Below are 14,904 nucleotides of genomic sequence, written 5' to 3'. Positions count from 1 at the left end.
TTTGTAAGTGAGTGTTGAGAAGACGCGTTCAGCCGTGATCCACGGGAGTAACCTATAGGAGTATCCAGCGTTGGATCACTAATAGGCTTGAGACGCGTCTGCTCAACAGTCCGCGTTGTAACTATGAGGGTTGAGCAGTAGTGCTTCTCAGTGAGGTAAAGTAGAAAATGTTTGTTGTAAGTTTAAAGAATAAAATCAAGATTTATAAATCAAATCGATGGAGCTCCAAAGACAACAACGCGTTCAGACGCGACGCATGCGCATTCTATATATATATATATATAATAATATATCTATATATATATGAAGCCACTTTCCAGAAACATTGTGATGCTGACTTCAACTCAGGCCTATAGATAAGATACTGCCTATACTGACAAAACTGGCACATCCTGACATTACTGACATCATATACTCTCACAGTTATACCTTTCCCTCCTCTTGGCTAGGTTCTCCTCTCTAGCTGCAGGATCTACCCTTAGCTTTGCACGGAAACGTGCACCCCTCTCCTTACTAGAAAGAGGCATCTGTAATAATGTGAAAAAAATGCTTGAAATAGGCAGAAATATATTATACACTCACCTAAAGGATTATTAGGAACACCATACTAATACTGTGTTTGACCCCCTTTCGCCTTCAGAACTGCCTTAATTCTACGTGGCATTGATTCAACAAGGTGCTGAAAGCATTCTTTAGAAATGTTGACCCATATTGATAGGATAGCATCTTGCAGTTGATGGAGATTTGTGGGATGCACATCCAGGGCACAAAGCTCCCATTCCACCACATCCCAAAGATGCTCTATTGGGTTGAGATCTGGTGACTGTGGGGGCCATTTTAGTACAGTGAACTCATTGTCATGTTCAAGAAACCAATTTGAAATGATTCAAGCTTTGTGACATGGTGCATTATCCTGCTGGAAGTAGCCATCAGAGGATGGGTACATGGTGGTCATAAAGGGATGGACATGGTCAGAAACAATGCTCAGGTAGGCCGTGGCATTTAAACGATGCCCAATTGGCACTAAGGGGCCTAAAGTGTGCCAAGAAAACATCCCCCACACCATTACACCACCACCACCAGCCTGCACAGTGGTAACAAGGCATGATGGATCCATGTTCTCATTCTGTTTACGCCAAATTCTGACTCTACCATCTGAATGTCTCAACAGAAATCGAGACTCATCAGACCAGGCAACATTTTTCCAGTCTTCAACTGTCCAATTTTGGTGAGCTCGTGCAAATTGTAGCCTCTTTTTCCTATTTGTAGTGGAGATGAGTGGTACCCGGTGGGGTCTTCTGCTGTTGTAGCCCATCCGCCTCAAGGTTGTGCGTGTTGTGGCTTCACAAATGCTTTGCTGCATACCTCGGTTGTAACGAGTGGTTATTTCAGTCAAAGTTGCTCTTCTATCAGCTTGAATCAGTCGGCCTATTCTCCTCTGACCTCTAGCATCAACAAGGCATTTTCGCCCACAGGACTGCCGCATACTGGATGTTTTTTCCTTTTCACACCATTCTTTGTAAACCCGAGAAATATTTGTGCCTGAAAATCCCAGTAACTGAGCAGATTGTGAAATACTCAGGCCCGTCTGGCACCAACAACCATGCCACGCTCAAAATTGCTTAAATCACCTTTCTTTGCCATTCTGCCATTCAGTTTGGAGTTCAGGAGATTGTCTTGACCAGGACCACACCCCTAAATGCATTGAAGCAACTGCCATGTGATTGGTTGATTAGATAATTGCATTAATGAGGAATTAAACAGATGTAAAATAATCCTTTAGGTGAGTGTATATGTTAAAGCTGCAGTCGGCAAGTCTGGCAGATTGTGTCGACTTAGCCAAAATTTTGAATGTTTACAACTCTCATGCCCCTCCCCCACTACCAGCGAGCACCCTCCCATCTAGGTCGTGCTCGTCAGTGCGTGTGTACGGTGTGTACCTGATTTTCTGTGAACGCGTCTGTCTCTTCAGCATCGATCAACACCATGGACTCGGAGGTAGGCTGCTAATCTATCCATAGATAGCAATAACTGGGAATTGGAAGTTTGTTAGTACATTTTCTCTCCGCCATCACGCTTCATGCAATCTTCAGGCGTACTTCAGGCGTGCCGTGTGCATGTGATGTGATATTGTAACGTGCGCGTCTGCGCGAGGGAGAGGGAATCTGACGCGTGTGCACGACCTGTGATTGACAGTCAGATCTCACACCCCCCTGCGCTGATTGGACCCGATGATCCGGGAGCGGTGGATTTTTGCAAAACAAATAACACGCTCCAGGTGGAGTTAGAAGCTCGTTTTTTTTTCTAAAACCACCTTATTTATGTTGTTCTGTCGGATTATAGTGTCAATTTCACTGAATATGATCAAAAAAATGTTGCAGACGGCAGCTTTAATATTAATTCATAGTAGTTGTACAAACTATATATGTGATAAAACAATTAAGAAATAACTAAATAATTCAGTTAAATGCTCTGTGTCATATGGTATAACAACATGTCATACAGTAAAATTGTTTGTCCGTATGCCATTTTTTGTTTGCCCTTATGACAGTTTGCTTTGTCATGCTTTGTCATTTATAACAGGCAGTTGCTTGGCCACCTCCTTCCACCTTTACCCTTGGCCTTGACTTTTAAACTTTTTTCAAAAAAAATTCAAATTTTAAATGTATTAAACCCTTTTTTGACGTTTGACCATATGACACCCAAATCTGTGACACATGGTAACACACTTGGAAAAGGTGAAATTACCTGAAATTTAGGAGCAAAATCTTAAACTTACCTTCAACTTGGCTGGTCTTCAGGGGTCCTCTGAGTGATGTCATCACATGTCACATGACTTAAGTCATTAATATTCAGTTCCAAAATGGCTTCCAAACTTTGTTTTACCGTATGACATAGGGAAAATGTGTCTTTGCGGAACAATTTGTTTTAGATACTAATGACATTTCTTAAAGGTCTATCTTACTGATACTTTAATATGCTTATCTTAAGACTTGAAAAAATATGGCAAATGAAAAATTTGATCATTTTTAAACATTTTTAATCATTTTAAATGCAATTGTCTTAAATAACTTTAAGTGAATTCCGTTTGACCGTATGACATTTGACCACATTAATAGTCTAAAAGTTACCTATTTTTTAATTTTTCACACAATTATGAACAGTGAGGAGGACAAATGATGTGAGATTAACACTAGAACTACCGGAATTCCATAACTACTAGAACGACCATAGCGGTCATTCTGACCGTTCATATTTTGACGTTCATATGGCCGTACTAAACGTCATTTTCGTCATGTAATATCTATTGTACATGTTAACCTTCTCTTTTCCAATGGAGCTTTTAATTCCTGTCGTCATAGCCCTTAAACCAAGCACAAAAGAAAGATTGCCCCGACAGGTGCTGCCTCTATTTGAGGAACATTTTGCATCAAAATTATTTTATTTTTCACCGCACTCACCACGTGAATAGACACGCACAAAAGTTAGGAAACGTCAAAGCTTCATACAGTTAGTACAGCCCTGTTTGTAAATAAGTTCAATAATCAATACAAAATCTAAAAATAAATGAATCTACAATGATAGGTAGGCCTAATGATAAACAGGACACACAATTTTAATTCAAATGAATGTGAAAATGTACACACACAAACAGGCTAAGAAAAAAACATGAACATTAGCTAAACAAGAAAACGAACTGCTTCAGAACGATTAGTTTCAGTGAACAAAAAATATTAACGAACAAAATCAGGTTAACTGCCCATTTGAACAGCGCAAACATACCGCATCATTGACGCTTACGCACATTCCACACAGGTAAACACCGCCTTTCGCGTGCAGCTCCCACACACGTTGTGACATTTGATACATCTCCTTGGTTTTATTTTGTTTGCAGTTCCTCCAGTTGTATGGCTTTTGATTCCATGTGGTCGGAGTGAAGTTCGCTCGCCAGTCTTATGATGAAGTCCCTCTGCGAAACTTGCAATGTAGCGGACTTATGATATCTATAACGCGTGCGGTCAAAATGACCGCCTTGGGAGTTCTAGTGTTAAAGCATATATATAATTTTAAACCTATTTTATATAACTATATAATATTTATTGCTCCTGGAAGTGCAAATCAGTGCGGCACGTCACTGACCCATGTATGTGACTTTGTTGGTGCTTGCACGGGCATGGAAAAGTCAGGGCATTTCTGAACCAGTGTCAGAGTTTAAAGTAAAATAAATTACACTCACTTAATTCTATTCAATATTACTGTAGTGCAATTCAGAGTAAAATGTTATGCTATGTTGGTGTGTGTGTGTGTGTGTGTGTGGATCCTGACTTTGCTTGGGCCCAAAATGGTGAACCCGCTCCTGATGATAACCACACTCTTCATGTCTGCTGATTTCCACAGATGTTCCCAAGACCAGGAATGACTTCCTTCAATGTAAGTCATTAAGAAAACGAGCAGAGAAACTCACTGAGTGTGTTCATGTTCTTCCTGTAGAAGCTGAGAGAAAACATGACAGAAGAGTTCTAGAGTTTAACATGTAAATGATGACTAAACTGTACTAAGTTTAACTGACACTGATGATTGAACATGAAGAGTTCAGCTACATTACACTCTCTCTCTCTCTCTCTCTCTCTCTCTCTCTCTCACACACACACACACACACTCACTCACATATACACACTCACTCACTCTCTCTCTCTCTCTCTCTCTCTCTCTCTCTCTCTCTCTCTCTCTCTCTCTCTCTCACACACACACACACACACACACTCACACTCAACCATGGCGATTTCAGTCAGAACCTCATTCAGGACAAAAGCTGTTACAGAATGATATTTCTTTAGTGCTTTACAGTTTTTCTGAAAATTTCTGAAACCTTGCTCCTTTTTCTGAAAACATTAAACACAAAACCTCATCTTCAAGCACTATTTACAAAACCTCTGACTCCTCTTGCAAAATGAAACTTTCACCTCAAAACAGTTTTACCTGTGTTCAAAATCAAACACTGCTCTCAAATCATAGACAAAGTGATCAAAATGATATAAACTATCAAGCAGTCAGTAAACAATACACCAAAAAATAGAAAACACATTGTTCAAAACATATAGTTCTCGAAAGATATCTATGGATTGCTATTCTGATGTAGACTTACCCGTGACACCTTACTGTACCATCAAAAAGTTCAGGGAGAAGTACATTTTTATGGTGTCGTCTTAGCGGCCCCTAATTTAATAACAAATGATCGTTGCGACGGAAGCAAATCAATCAAAACTAACTTTAGCTTGAAAATAACTTTATTAAAGAACCGCTATAAAGCCAAAACAATCTCTGTTACCTTAAATTATACGCTTGTCTCTGTAAAGCTGCTTTGAAACAATCTACATTGTTAAAAGCGCTATATGAATGAAGATGACTTGACTTGACTTAATCTCAAAACAAATTTCATATTTTTCTGTCATTTTCTTTTGATGAACGAAAACATGTTCTATCATAGTAACTCAAAATTGATCAGAAATTACTACTCTGCTTTGCTCTTTGCAATTTTTTTTTGTTCTTCCTCCTCCTAGTACCCCTATTTTTACAGTACTGTACCCTACATCTCACACACTTGTCCTTTGTCTCTGTGATACAGTAATTCTTGTTCCCTTTCAAGGGAACTCGCGTTGCGTCGAGATTGACGCAATGGGGAACGCCTTGCCTGATGATGTCTTGAAGCACATGTAAAATCATTCCAATGGCGTGGCGGAACGTCAGAGGCGGGTGACGTCACGTACCAGGAAACTATAAAGCCTGCCTGAAAAACAGAAAGCGAAAGCTTCTGTGTCTTCAGTAGCGCTCTTTGTGAATCTGTCAGTCTTATTTGGTGTTGTCTGTCTCTATAAAGTACACAAGCACTATGGCGAGCAAGCAGCAGTTTAAACAGTGTGTCCATCCCTGCCCGCGTTATTTAAAGGGAGGTGATACTCACGTTTTATGTGTTGTTTGTTTGGGTGAGGAGCATGCCCAGTCAGCACTCGAGGGTGCTGGCTGTGAGCATTGTGATGCGCTGCCTTTGCGTACGCTCCGATCCCGCCTGGCGTTCTTCAGCGAGGACGCTCAGGCTCGCGTTCCCCAGGGCTCTGGTCCCGCCGCTGCCGAGGCACGGCACCGATCACAGACCTGGGGTTCGCAGATGGATGTATCAGCAGGGTTTGAGACGGGCTCTGCCTTATCTGATACCTGATAGATCCAGTGCTTCTTCTCGGGGTTCGGAAGCACGCGTTGCGGTTCCTTCCGCCCCGATTGAGGCACCAATGCTGCAACTATCCAGTTCTGAGGAACTGGATGTTGTCAGTGTTGAAGCTGAGTCTGAGGATTCGCCACCTCAGTCTCATGCTTTTGAAGAGCTCTTAGAAGTGGTTACTAGAGCTGTAGAAAGATTGTGTATTGAGTGGCCAGCTGATAAACAGGACGTTCGTTCAAAAAGTAAACTCGATGAACGTTTCCTGCCCACCAGATCACAGCCTCAGCGCAAGAGCCTGCCGTTTTTCCCTGATCTCCACACCGAGGTGTCGAGATCGTGGGAGAAACCGGCTTCATACAGAATATTTAACACACAAACATCAAATTACTCTTCCATCTCTAACTATAAAGAGCATGGTTATGGGGAGATGCCGAAGGTGGAGGAGACGCTCGCGAGCTATCTCTCTCCAGCGACGGCATCTTCCCTAAAGGCTCCCGTGCTGCCCACAAAGCCCGTCAGAGTAACATCCGCTCTGGTGGGCAAAGCTTATTCTGCCGCTGGTCAGGCTGCAGCGTGTCTTCACACCATGTCTTTTCTGCAAGCCTACCAAGCAGAATTATTGAGTGATCTAGATGAGGGCGGGGGTATTGGGCCTGAGGTCGTTTGTGAACTGCGTAGAGCCACAGATTTGTCTCTCAGGGCCACCAAGGAGACCGCTAAATCAATTGGGCAGTCTATGGCAGCCCTGGTGGCCACTGAGAGGCATCTGTGGCTCAACCTCAGTAATATTAAGGAGAAAGAAAATAACTTTTTGTTGGACGCGCCTATTTCTACGACTGGTCTCTTTGGTAATGCGGTTAACATTGCGGTTGAGAAATTCCAAGAGGCATCTAAGCAGGCAGCTGCCCTTCAGAAACTCCTTCCCCGCCACTCTTATCAAGAGGCTGCTGAGCGGAAAATGAGCTCACATGCATCACACCGTGCCACTCAAAAACAGAGCGTTTCCTCCCGTGCTCCCCCACAAAAATCACGGGGACACAGAGGGCGCTCTCAAACCCAGCAGCCTTCGAGGGGTAGAACGGATCTGCGGACCGTTATTATCGCCAAGAAGGCTGCGGGGAAGAAACCCTGACGCTCAAGGGCTCAGGAAAATGAGGGTAATCCCCCCCGAAGTAGAGCGGTCAACACCTCCTTTTACGGTGCCCGTCTCTCTTCGGTGCCCTCAGGGGACCGTTCTGCCAACCCTGCCACCTATGGTGCTTCAGGGCGCAGCGGTCTCCGCCGAGCACATATCTCAAGGACCACCCGAAAACGTAGTGGCCTCGGGATGCCCGGCCCCTCTGAGGAGGGTATTAGAGCAGTCCGTTCGGTCGTTCCCTGCCGGTGCGCCGTTACAGGGCGACGGACCGACTACTCAACAACAACAAAATCCAGAAACCAGTCTCGAGAGGCTGGTACCCTTAGTAGAGTCTTTGACAGCGTGGAAACTACTGCCAAATGTGTCTCGTTGGGTCCTGCAGACCCGTTGGTATCTCGTTTCCTTCGTGGCACTTTGAGGCTGAGGCCTGCAGTTTGCTCTAGGGTGCCTCCATGGGATTTGTCCATTGCTCTGCAAGGCCTTTCCCTGGCCCCTTTTGAGCCTATTGAGGAGGTTCCGGCTAAGTTTCTGACTCTGAAAGCTCTCTTTCTTCTTGCCATTTCTTCTCTCAAGAGAATAGGGGATCTTCAAGCACTTTCGGTTGCCCCATCGTGTTTAGAGTTTGCACCCGGTATGGTCAAGGCATTTCTGCATCCAAGACCGGGTTATATCCCCAAGGTCCCCACTAATGTGGCCAGACCTATTGTACTGCAGGCCTTCTGTCCTCCTCCCTTTCAAAATGCGGACCAGGAGACGAATAATTTGCTTTGCCCAGTGCGGGCATTAGACGCCTATGTCCACAGAGCTGCCCTGTGGCGTAAATCCGATCAGTTGTTTGTGTGTTTTGGGTCCCCAAATAAGGGGTCCCCGGTGTCTAAGCAAAGGATGAGCAAGTGGGTGGTTGAGGCCATCTCACTTGCTTATGAGGCGGCCGGGTAGCCTTCCCCTATGGCTGTCCGGTCCCACTCTACAAGGAGTATGGCGGCCTCCAAGGCCCTCATATCAGGAGTTTCTTTACAGGACGTTTGTGATGCGGCAGGCTGGTCCTCACCGCACACCTTCGTCAGATTTTACTCTTTGGACCTAGACTCTACTCCAGGGTCTCAGGTTTTGTCATCCTAGTGCTGCTCACTCGATTCACACAGGACAGACATTTGTAGCTATGGTGGCGTTGGTATAGACGTTCCCCATAGCGTCAATCTCGACGCAACGCGAGTTCCCTTGAAAGGGAACGCCTCGGTTACGACTGTAACCTCGGTTCCCTGAAGAGGGAACGAGCGTTGCGTCACCTTGCCATATCTCCTTCATGCCTGTCAGCGACTACTTCAGACTTTACGAAGCTTTCGCTTTCTGTTTTCAGCCAGGCTTTATAGTTTCCTGGTACTTGACGTCACCCGCCTCTGACGTTCTGCCACGCCATTGGACTGATTTTACATGTGCTTCAAGACATCATCACGCAAGGCGTTCCCCATAGCGTCAATCTCGACGCAACGCGAGTTCCCTCTTCAGGGAACCGAGGTTACAGTCGTAACCGAGGCGTTCTTTGTTGATATGAACCTGCAACCAGTCAAAATCTATTGAGCAGTCAGTACTGTTAACCCTCTGGGGACCAAGCTGTTTTTGGGGCCCTTGAGATGTTCTGACATGCTCTGACATTTGTGCTTTTTTCAGTTATTTATAAACATGTTAATGGCAAAGGTGTAAATTCACTCTATATAGCACAAACAGGGCTACCATAATATGCGAGCAACATGTATGTAGATGTTTGTATTTTTAAGAGAATAATGTTTATGCGTGGTTATTTAAAAAAATAAAAATGAAAGTTGCTGAAATAAGACCACAAAACTCATACAAAATATGTGCCCACAAGACTTTTGACTAATGGATGTTTTCTCTTCGAGTTCTAGCTTCAAAATTATGTGAAAATAGTCTTGCTTTATCGTTCACAAAAAAAAATACATTGATTTAAATGGTGTAAAACAGGTTTTGCTTGGAAAGCCAATATGCGAGGGGGAGGAGTAGTTTACACCTTAGTCCCACCCACTCTGCATAATTAGCCATTCATTCAGGTGTGACACTGACTGAGCCACAATGCAAGGACAAAATATATATTTTGAAGAAGACTTATATTGACCATTTAAGATTTTGCTTACATCTATCTTGTAAATATGTTTTGCTATTTTATTAAAAAGGTTACAATTACAACAATAATTACAATTTCAGCAATATTTCTGCAAAAAAGTACTCTTTCTTTGAAAAAAAAAAAAAAGATTATAGGCACATTTTATTTACTACATTTTATCATATGTATTCATTAGTTTGAATATAGCCAACATTGGAACATCTTAGTCTATGACTTTATTTTTGACAAAATAGTATTTTATATATATGAGCAGAAAAGCTTATTTGATGTGACAGTATATTCTACAGTAAAAACTGTACCCAAATCTAGTCAACAAAATGTTGTCTTTCATACTTCGCCTGACTGTAACGTTGTTTTTATGAAATATTAGGGCATAGCCTATAAATGTTAATTTGCAGTTTAATACGTTGCTTATACAAATACATTTTATTTCAACATATTTCAGTCGATTTTTACTCATCTCAGTAGGCTATAGCAAAGCAGTTTATTCTTTCACACACAGACGCGCGATTCATATTTAGGCTAAACAGTCTTTACAAATATGTACCCTTCATTCATCTCACAGAAACGCGATTCATATTATAGAAACGCGATTCATCTTTTTGTTTACATAGGCCTACACTAATGTTATTCCATAACGTTATTCCACATTAACACTTGAGAAAGGATAACTTAGCCTACCTCACTCCTCAGCGGGATCTGCTCCTCATATTGCTCCTCATATCAGCACGGAAAATTTTCTCCATAAGGTAGGCTATATTATGCCTCTTTGTTTACAGCTGATGTGGGGGCGTTTCACAGACTGAAATGGTTCTCAGAATTTGCGTTTGAATAGCACGCGCTCTCCGGGGAGTGGTCAAATTACTTTTGAATGGCTCGTAATGAGCTCGACTGGAGTCGCTCTCTTTTTATACAGATTACAGAAGCTGATAATATTTGTTTTTTATATAAATTACTTCATTTAAAAGCTGCGATCTCAAGCTTTATGCCCGTGGGTCTGTTTGCCTGTTTGACTGAATTTTCGCGGAGTTATAGATCATTTTCGAACGCGTTTCAAATGGGAGTTTACTGACAGAGAGAAGGCAGAAATAGCATCATGTTAGTTTTTCTTTATTTGTCAAAAAGCAAAACACTTTATTTTTATTGTGAGTATACAGAAAAAAAATAGAAACTGAACAGGATCGATTGATGTATTTCACGAAAATGAAAGATCAAAATTAACAGAGCATTTTGTGTTTATTTTTCATTGCTAAAAAAAAAAACGAGCAAAACGCGCGGGCGCATTTTTGGTCCCCAGAGGGTTAAAGGGGTGGTTGATTATGATTTGACTTTTCTAACTTTAGTTAGTGTGTAATGTTGCTGTTTGAGCATAAACAACATCTGCAAAGTTACAAAGCTCAAAGTTCAAAGCAAAGGGAGATATTTGCTTTTACAGAAATCAATTTTTAAGGACTACAACAAACGGCTGGTAGAGACTACACCACATTCCTCCAGGTTTAGTGACATCACCGACCCTAAAATGTACATAAACCCCGCCCCCTGAGCACGATTTATAGATTATCAAGACAGAATATGCTAATCAATGACTAGAAGATAACTACACATCAGCTGCATAAATCCATCAACTAACCATTCAGAAATGTCCTGTTGCTTCTACATGTTGTCACTTCTTCTATAGTCTCTCCATCTTTCTGACTCCGGTTTGAACATAAAAGGCTAAAAAAATAAATAATTTCCAGTGCATGTGTGTGTGAGGTAAAAGGACACAAGCTGTTGAAGCTCCGCCCTCTGTGCCGGGAGCAGCAGCTCATTTGCATTTAAAGGAACAGACACAAAACAGTGCGTTTTTGCTCACCCTCAAAAAGTGACAATTTTAAAATACTATATAAAAATATCTGTGGGGTATTTTGAGCTAAAACTTCACACACACACTCTGGGGACATCAGAGACTTATTTTACATCTTGTGAAAAGGGCATTATACCACCCCTTTAACAAATGGAAAGCACAATGTTCAGGGCCATACAATTTGTTCATTGTACAGTATACAGCCTACAATGCACTGTACTACAGTATACAATACTAAAAGGAGTAAACATGTGATCAGTGCTTCTTCTTGTCTTTGGGCATCATTTGAAACAGGTTAAATCAATTTTGAGTGGTTGTGTTCAATCAATGACGTGTTCTCTATTTGTATTTGATCGTTGCCACTTGTGTTTACCAGTATGGATGACATGCATTAGAGTTCAGGATGTGTTTTGAGAATGAGAATGTGTTTAGAGTTTTGCTGAAAAGTCTAAGTGAGATCTGCCAATTGTGTTTTACCATGTGGAATGGTTTAAGGTATTGACAACAGACTGCCCAATTAGCTAAATGAGTTCAGGCAACTGAGACCTTTACTCAGCCAATGGGTTTTAGTGTTTTAGCAATTGAGAAAAACTGTATTATCATTGGTTGCTTACAATCCTAAATGAACTAGTCAGATCTGAAATGAAGACTCAAGATAGAAAGTTTCTGTAATTCACTGATGTGTTTTCTCTCCATCAGATTCTCATCAGTTCACTCTGGATCCGAACACTGTGAATGAATACCTCCGTCTGTCTGAGGAGAACAGAGAGATTACTGACACTGACAGAGTCCAGCAGTATCCTGATCATCCAGACAGATTTGATGAAGTGCCTCAGGTGTTGTGTAGAGAGAGTGTGTGTGGACGCTGTTACTGGGAGATTGAGTGGAGTGGTGAACGTGTGTGTATATCAGTGTCATATAAGAGCATCAGCAGGAAGGGATCGGGTGATGAGTGTTGGTTTGGACGTAATGATCAGTCCTGGAGATTGATCTGCACTCCCACTTACTCATTCAAACACAATAACATAGAGACTGAACTCCCTGTAAAGTCCATCAGCAGGAGAACAGGAGTGTATGTGGATCACAGGAGAATAGGAGTGTATGTGGATCACAGTGCAGGAACTCTGTCCTTCTACAGCGTCTCTGACACACTGAGCCTCATCCACACAGTCCAGACCACATTCACTCAGCCGCTCTATCCTGGGTTTGGGGTTTTGTCTGGATCATCAGTGAAACTGTGTTGCTGAATGAGAACAGACTGATGAGAGACTCTACCCATAATGATTTGAGCTGCATGATAAATCAGTGACAATGAGATGTTCTAGAGTCTCTTATTCTCTCTTCATTACATTACAGTATTTCACAATTGCTAAGACACATTTCTTGAAACCTTCACCCATATTCTCAAAACTTTAAACACAAAACCCAGTCTTTAAACTACATTCACAAAACCCCTGACTCTTCTGGCAAAATCAAACACTTGCCTCAAAACCATTTGATCTGTGCTCAAAATCAAACTATGCTTTCAAAACATAAACACAGCCAGTCAATATATAAACACTCATCAGCATTCATTAGACACTACATCAAAAAAATTAGAACACAGCGTCCAGGGCATGTAGTTACAGAGAAAAAAATGTTTATTGCATATAGAAAATAATTTTGCCATAAATAAAAGTAAATAATTCACAACTCAGTACAGCAAATATATTGCATAGTACTGCAAGTAATACAGTATTGAATGTCTGTACTTTCAGTATAAAAATAAAGTAAGCCCAAAGAAGAAAGACAACTCTAAATGAAAAGCGTATTACACAAAATATTGTGCAATTGCAAAATCAAAGTCAATGAGAGCCTCTTGCTAATGGGAGAACAAAGGAGTCCTTCCACCCTCATTTGGTAGTCTTGCAATTCTACAAAAGGGAAAATGCTCTTACAAATCTATACATACAGTAACAATAGTAATGGACATCACATTCATTATGTAAAATGTATTGTAAAACTTTTTTTCTTTTTTCCCCAGTCCCCTGACAAACTGATGCACTGTATCAAATGTATACAGTAAACTTTCAGTCGCACAAATTAGAAAAACAATAGCCTACATTTACCTGTTCTCTTCTCTGAATGTCCTGATTATGGTGGCCACAGAGAATCTGCTCAAATTGGGTTGTACTCTTTGTCCTGCTTCCCTCATTGTCATTCCATGAACAAGAACATGAACCTATCACAGTTGCCCGAATTTGTACTGAAATTACCTTGCTCTTCGTTGTCCTTGTACTCTTCCTCCTCGTCCATTGTTGGAATCAACATTCAACGTACCTGGGCCCCCTGTGCACTCTGAACTGGCTTATATTCTAGACAACTGATTTGAAACAAGTGTGAACAATTTTGAGTTGTTGTGTGTAAACGATGACAGCGGTGTTGTAGTTGTGTTTAACTTTTGCCACATGTATTTACCATTTTGCAACACAGTGCAAAATGTGTTTTAGTGAGTGAGAATGTGTTTAGAGTTTTGCAAAAAGAGTGGATGAGATTTGCAAACAGTGTCTTAACTACCTGAACTTGTTTAATGTTTTGCCCACAGAGTGACTGATTCGACAAATGGGTTTAGGCAACTGAGCATTGGGTTCAGAGAATGGGGTTTAGTGTTTTAGCAATTGTGAAATACTGTAATAACACAGCTGAACTTCTGTCAGTGAAATAAAGAGAAACAGACAATGATACACAGAGAAGAGAGAGGAAATATGAGACACAATGAGACTCACTGAAACATGTCTGGATGATACGAGCAAAACTAGACTTTCAACTCTAAACTCAGTTTAAGACATTCAGAGATGTTTTATCTCAACTTCTCCATCTGTTCAGAACATGATTCCTCTGCTTTGGGTTATGTGTGTGTTATTAAACATGATTCCTCTGCTTTGGGTTATGTCTGTATTATTAAACATGATTCCTCTGCTTTGGGTTATGTGTGTATTATTAAACATGATTCCTCTGCTTTGGGTTATGTGTGTATTATTAAAGACGCTTCTGCTGTAATATATTGTGTACTGTACAAAACCTGTTAGTGGGGGTTTCTGGATTGATGTTTATCTTTTTATTATTATCTTTGTTTTATTTTTGATGTGTGATTGTTTATTAATTTTACTTTTCTGATTGTTTGTCTCTGTTGTTGTGAAAATCCATTAAATAAATCATAAAACAGAGACATTTAAAGATGATGTCAGAAGACAAAGATGTTAAAGTTAGAAGCAACAATGAAAGAAATACAGGTGTGTGTGTGTGTGTGTGTGTGTGTGTGTGTGTGTGTGTGTGTGTGTGTGTGTGTGTGTGTGTGTGTGTGTGTGTGTTTATTTCAGTCATGTATGTAGTGATCATTTGATTTACAGCATTTATCATGTTATTATTATAGTTGTTGTTCAGGGTTGTGTTTAGTTTTGCTGTTTTTGTTCATATTTGAGTTTCCTCTTGATCTTTATTCCTCTGTTTCTGATTATTGTTCTGTGTATTTATTTACACTCCTGCTTCTGTTCAGTTCTGTTCTCAGTTCAGTTCATCAC

At 41.2% G+C, this 14,904-nt stretch overlaps 1 protein-coding gene across 1 annotated transcript in view; it reads left to right on the top strand.

Moving 5' to 3' along the window:
* LOC311289272 (neoverrucotoxin subunit beta-like) overlaps positions 1-14,611 on the top strand; it is a 36,904-nt gene extending 22,293 nt beyond the window's left edge. Inside the window, exons 4-5 of the mRNA XM_084407111.1 lie at positions 4,399-4,431; positions 12,044-14,611. Coding sequence (XP_084263237.1) covers positions 4,399-4,431; positions 12,044-12,591 — 581 coding nt within the window. The 3' untranslated portion in view covers positions 12,592-14,611. The remainder of the gene's footprint in view (positions 1-4,398; positions 4,432-12,043) is intronic.
* The last annotated feature ends 293 nt before the right edge of the window (positions 14,612-14,904 follow it).

This window comes from Rutilus rutilus (genome assembly GCF_951802725.1).
Source record: "Rutilus rutilus genome assembly, chromosome: 4".
In the NCBI taxonomy this organism is placed as follows: Eukaryota; Metazoa; Chordata; class Actinopteri; order Cypriniformes; family Leuciscidae; genus Rutilus; species Rutilus rutilus.
Note: the sequence above shows the minus strand (reverse complement) of the source record. Positions and strands in the feature narration are given on the sequence as shown.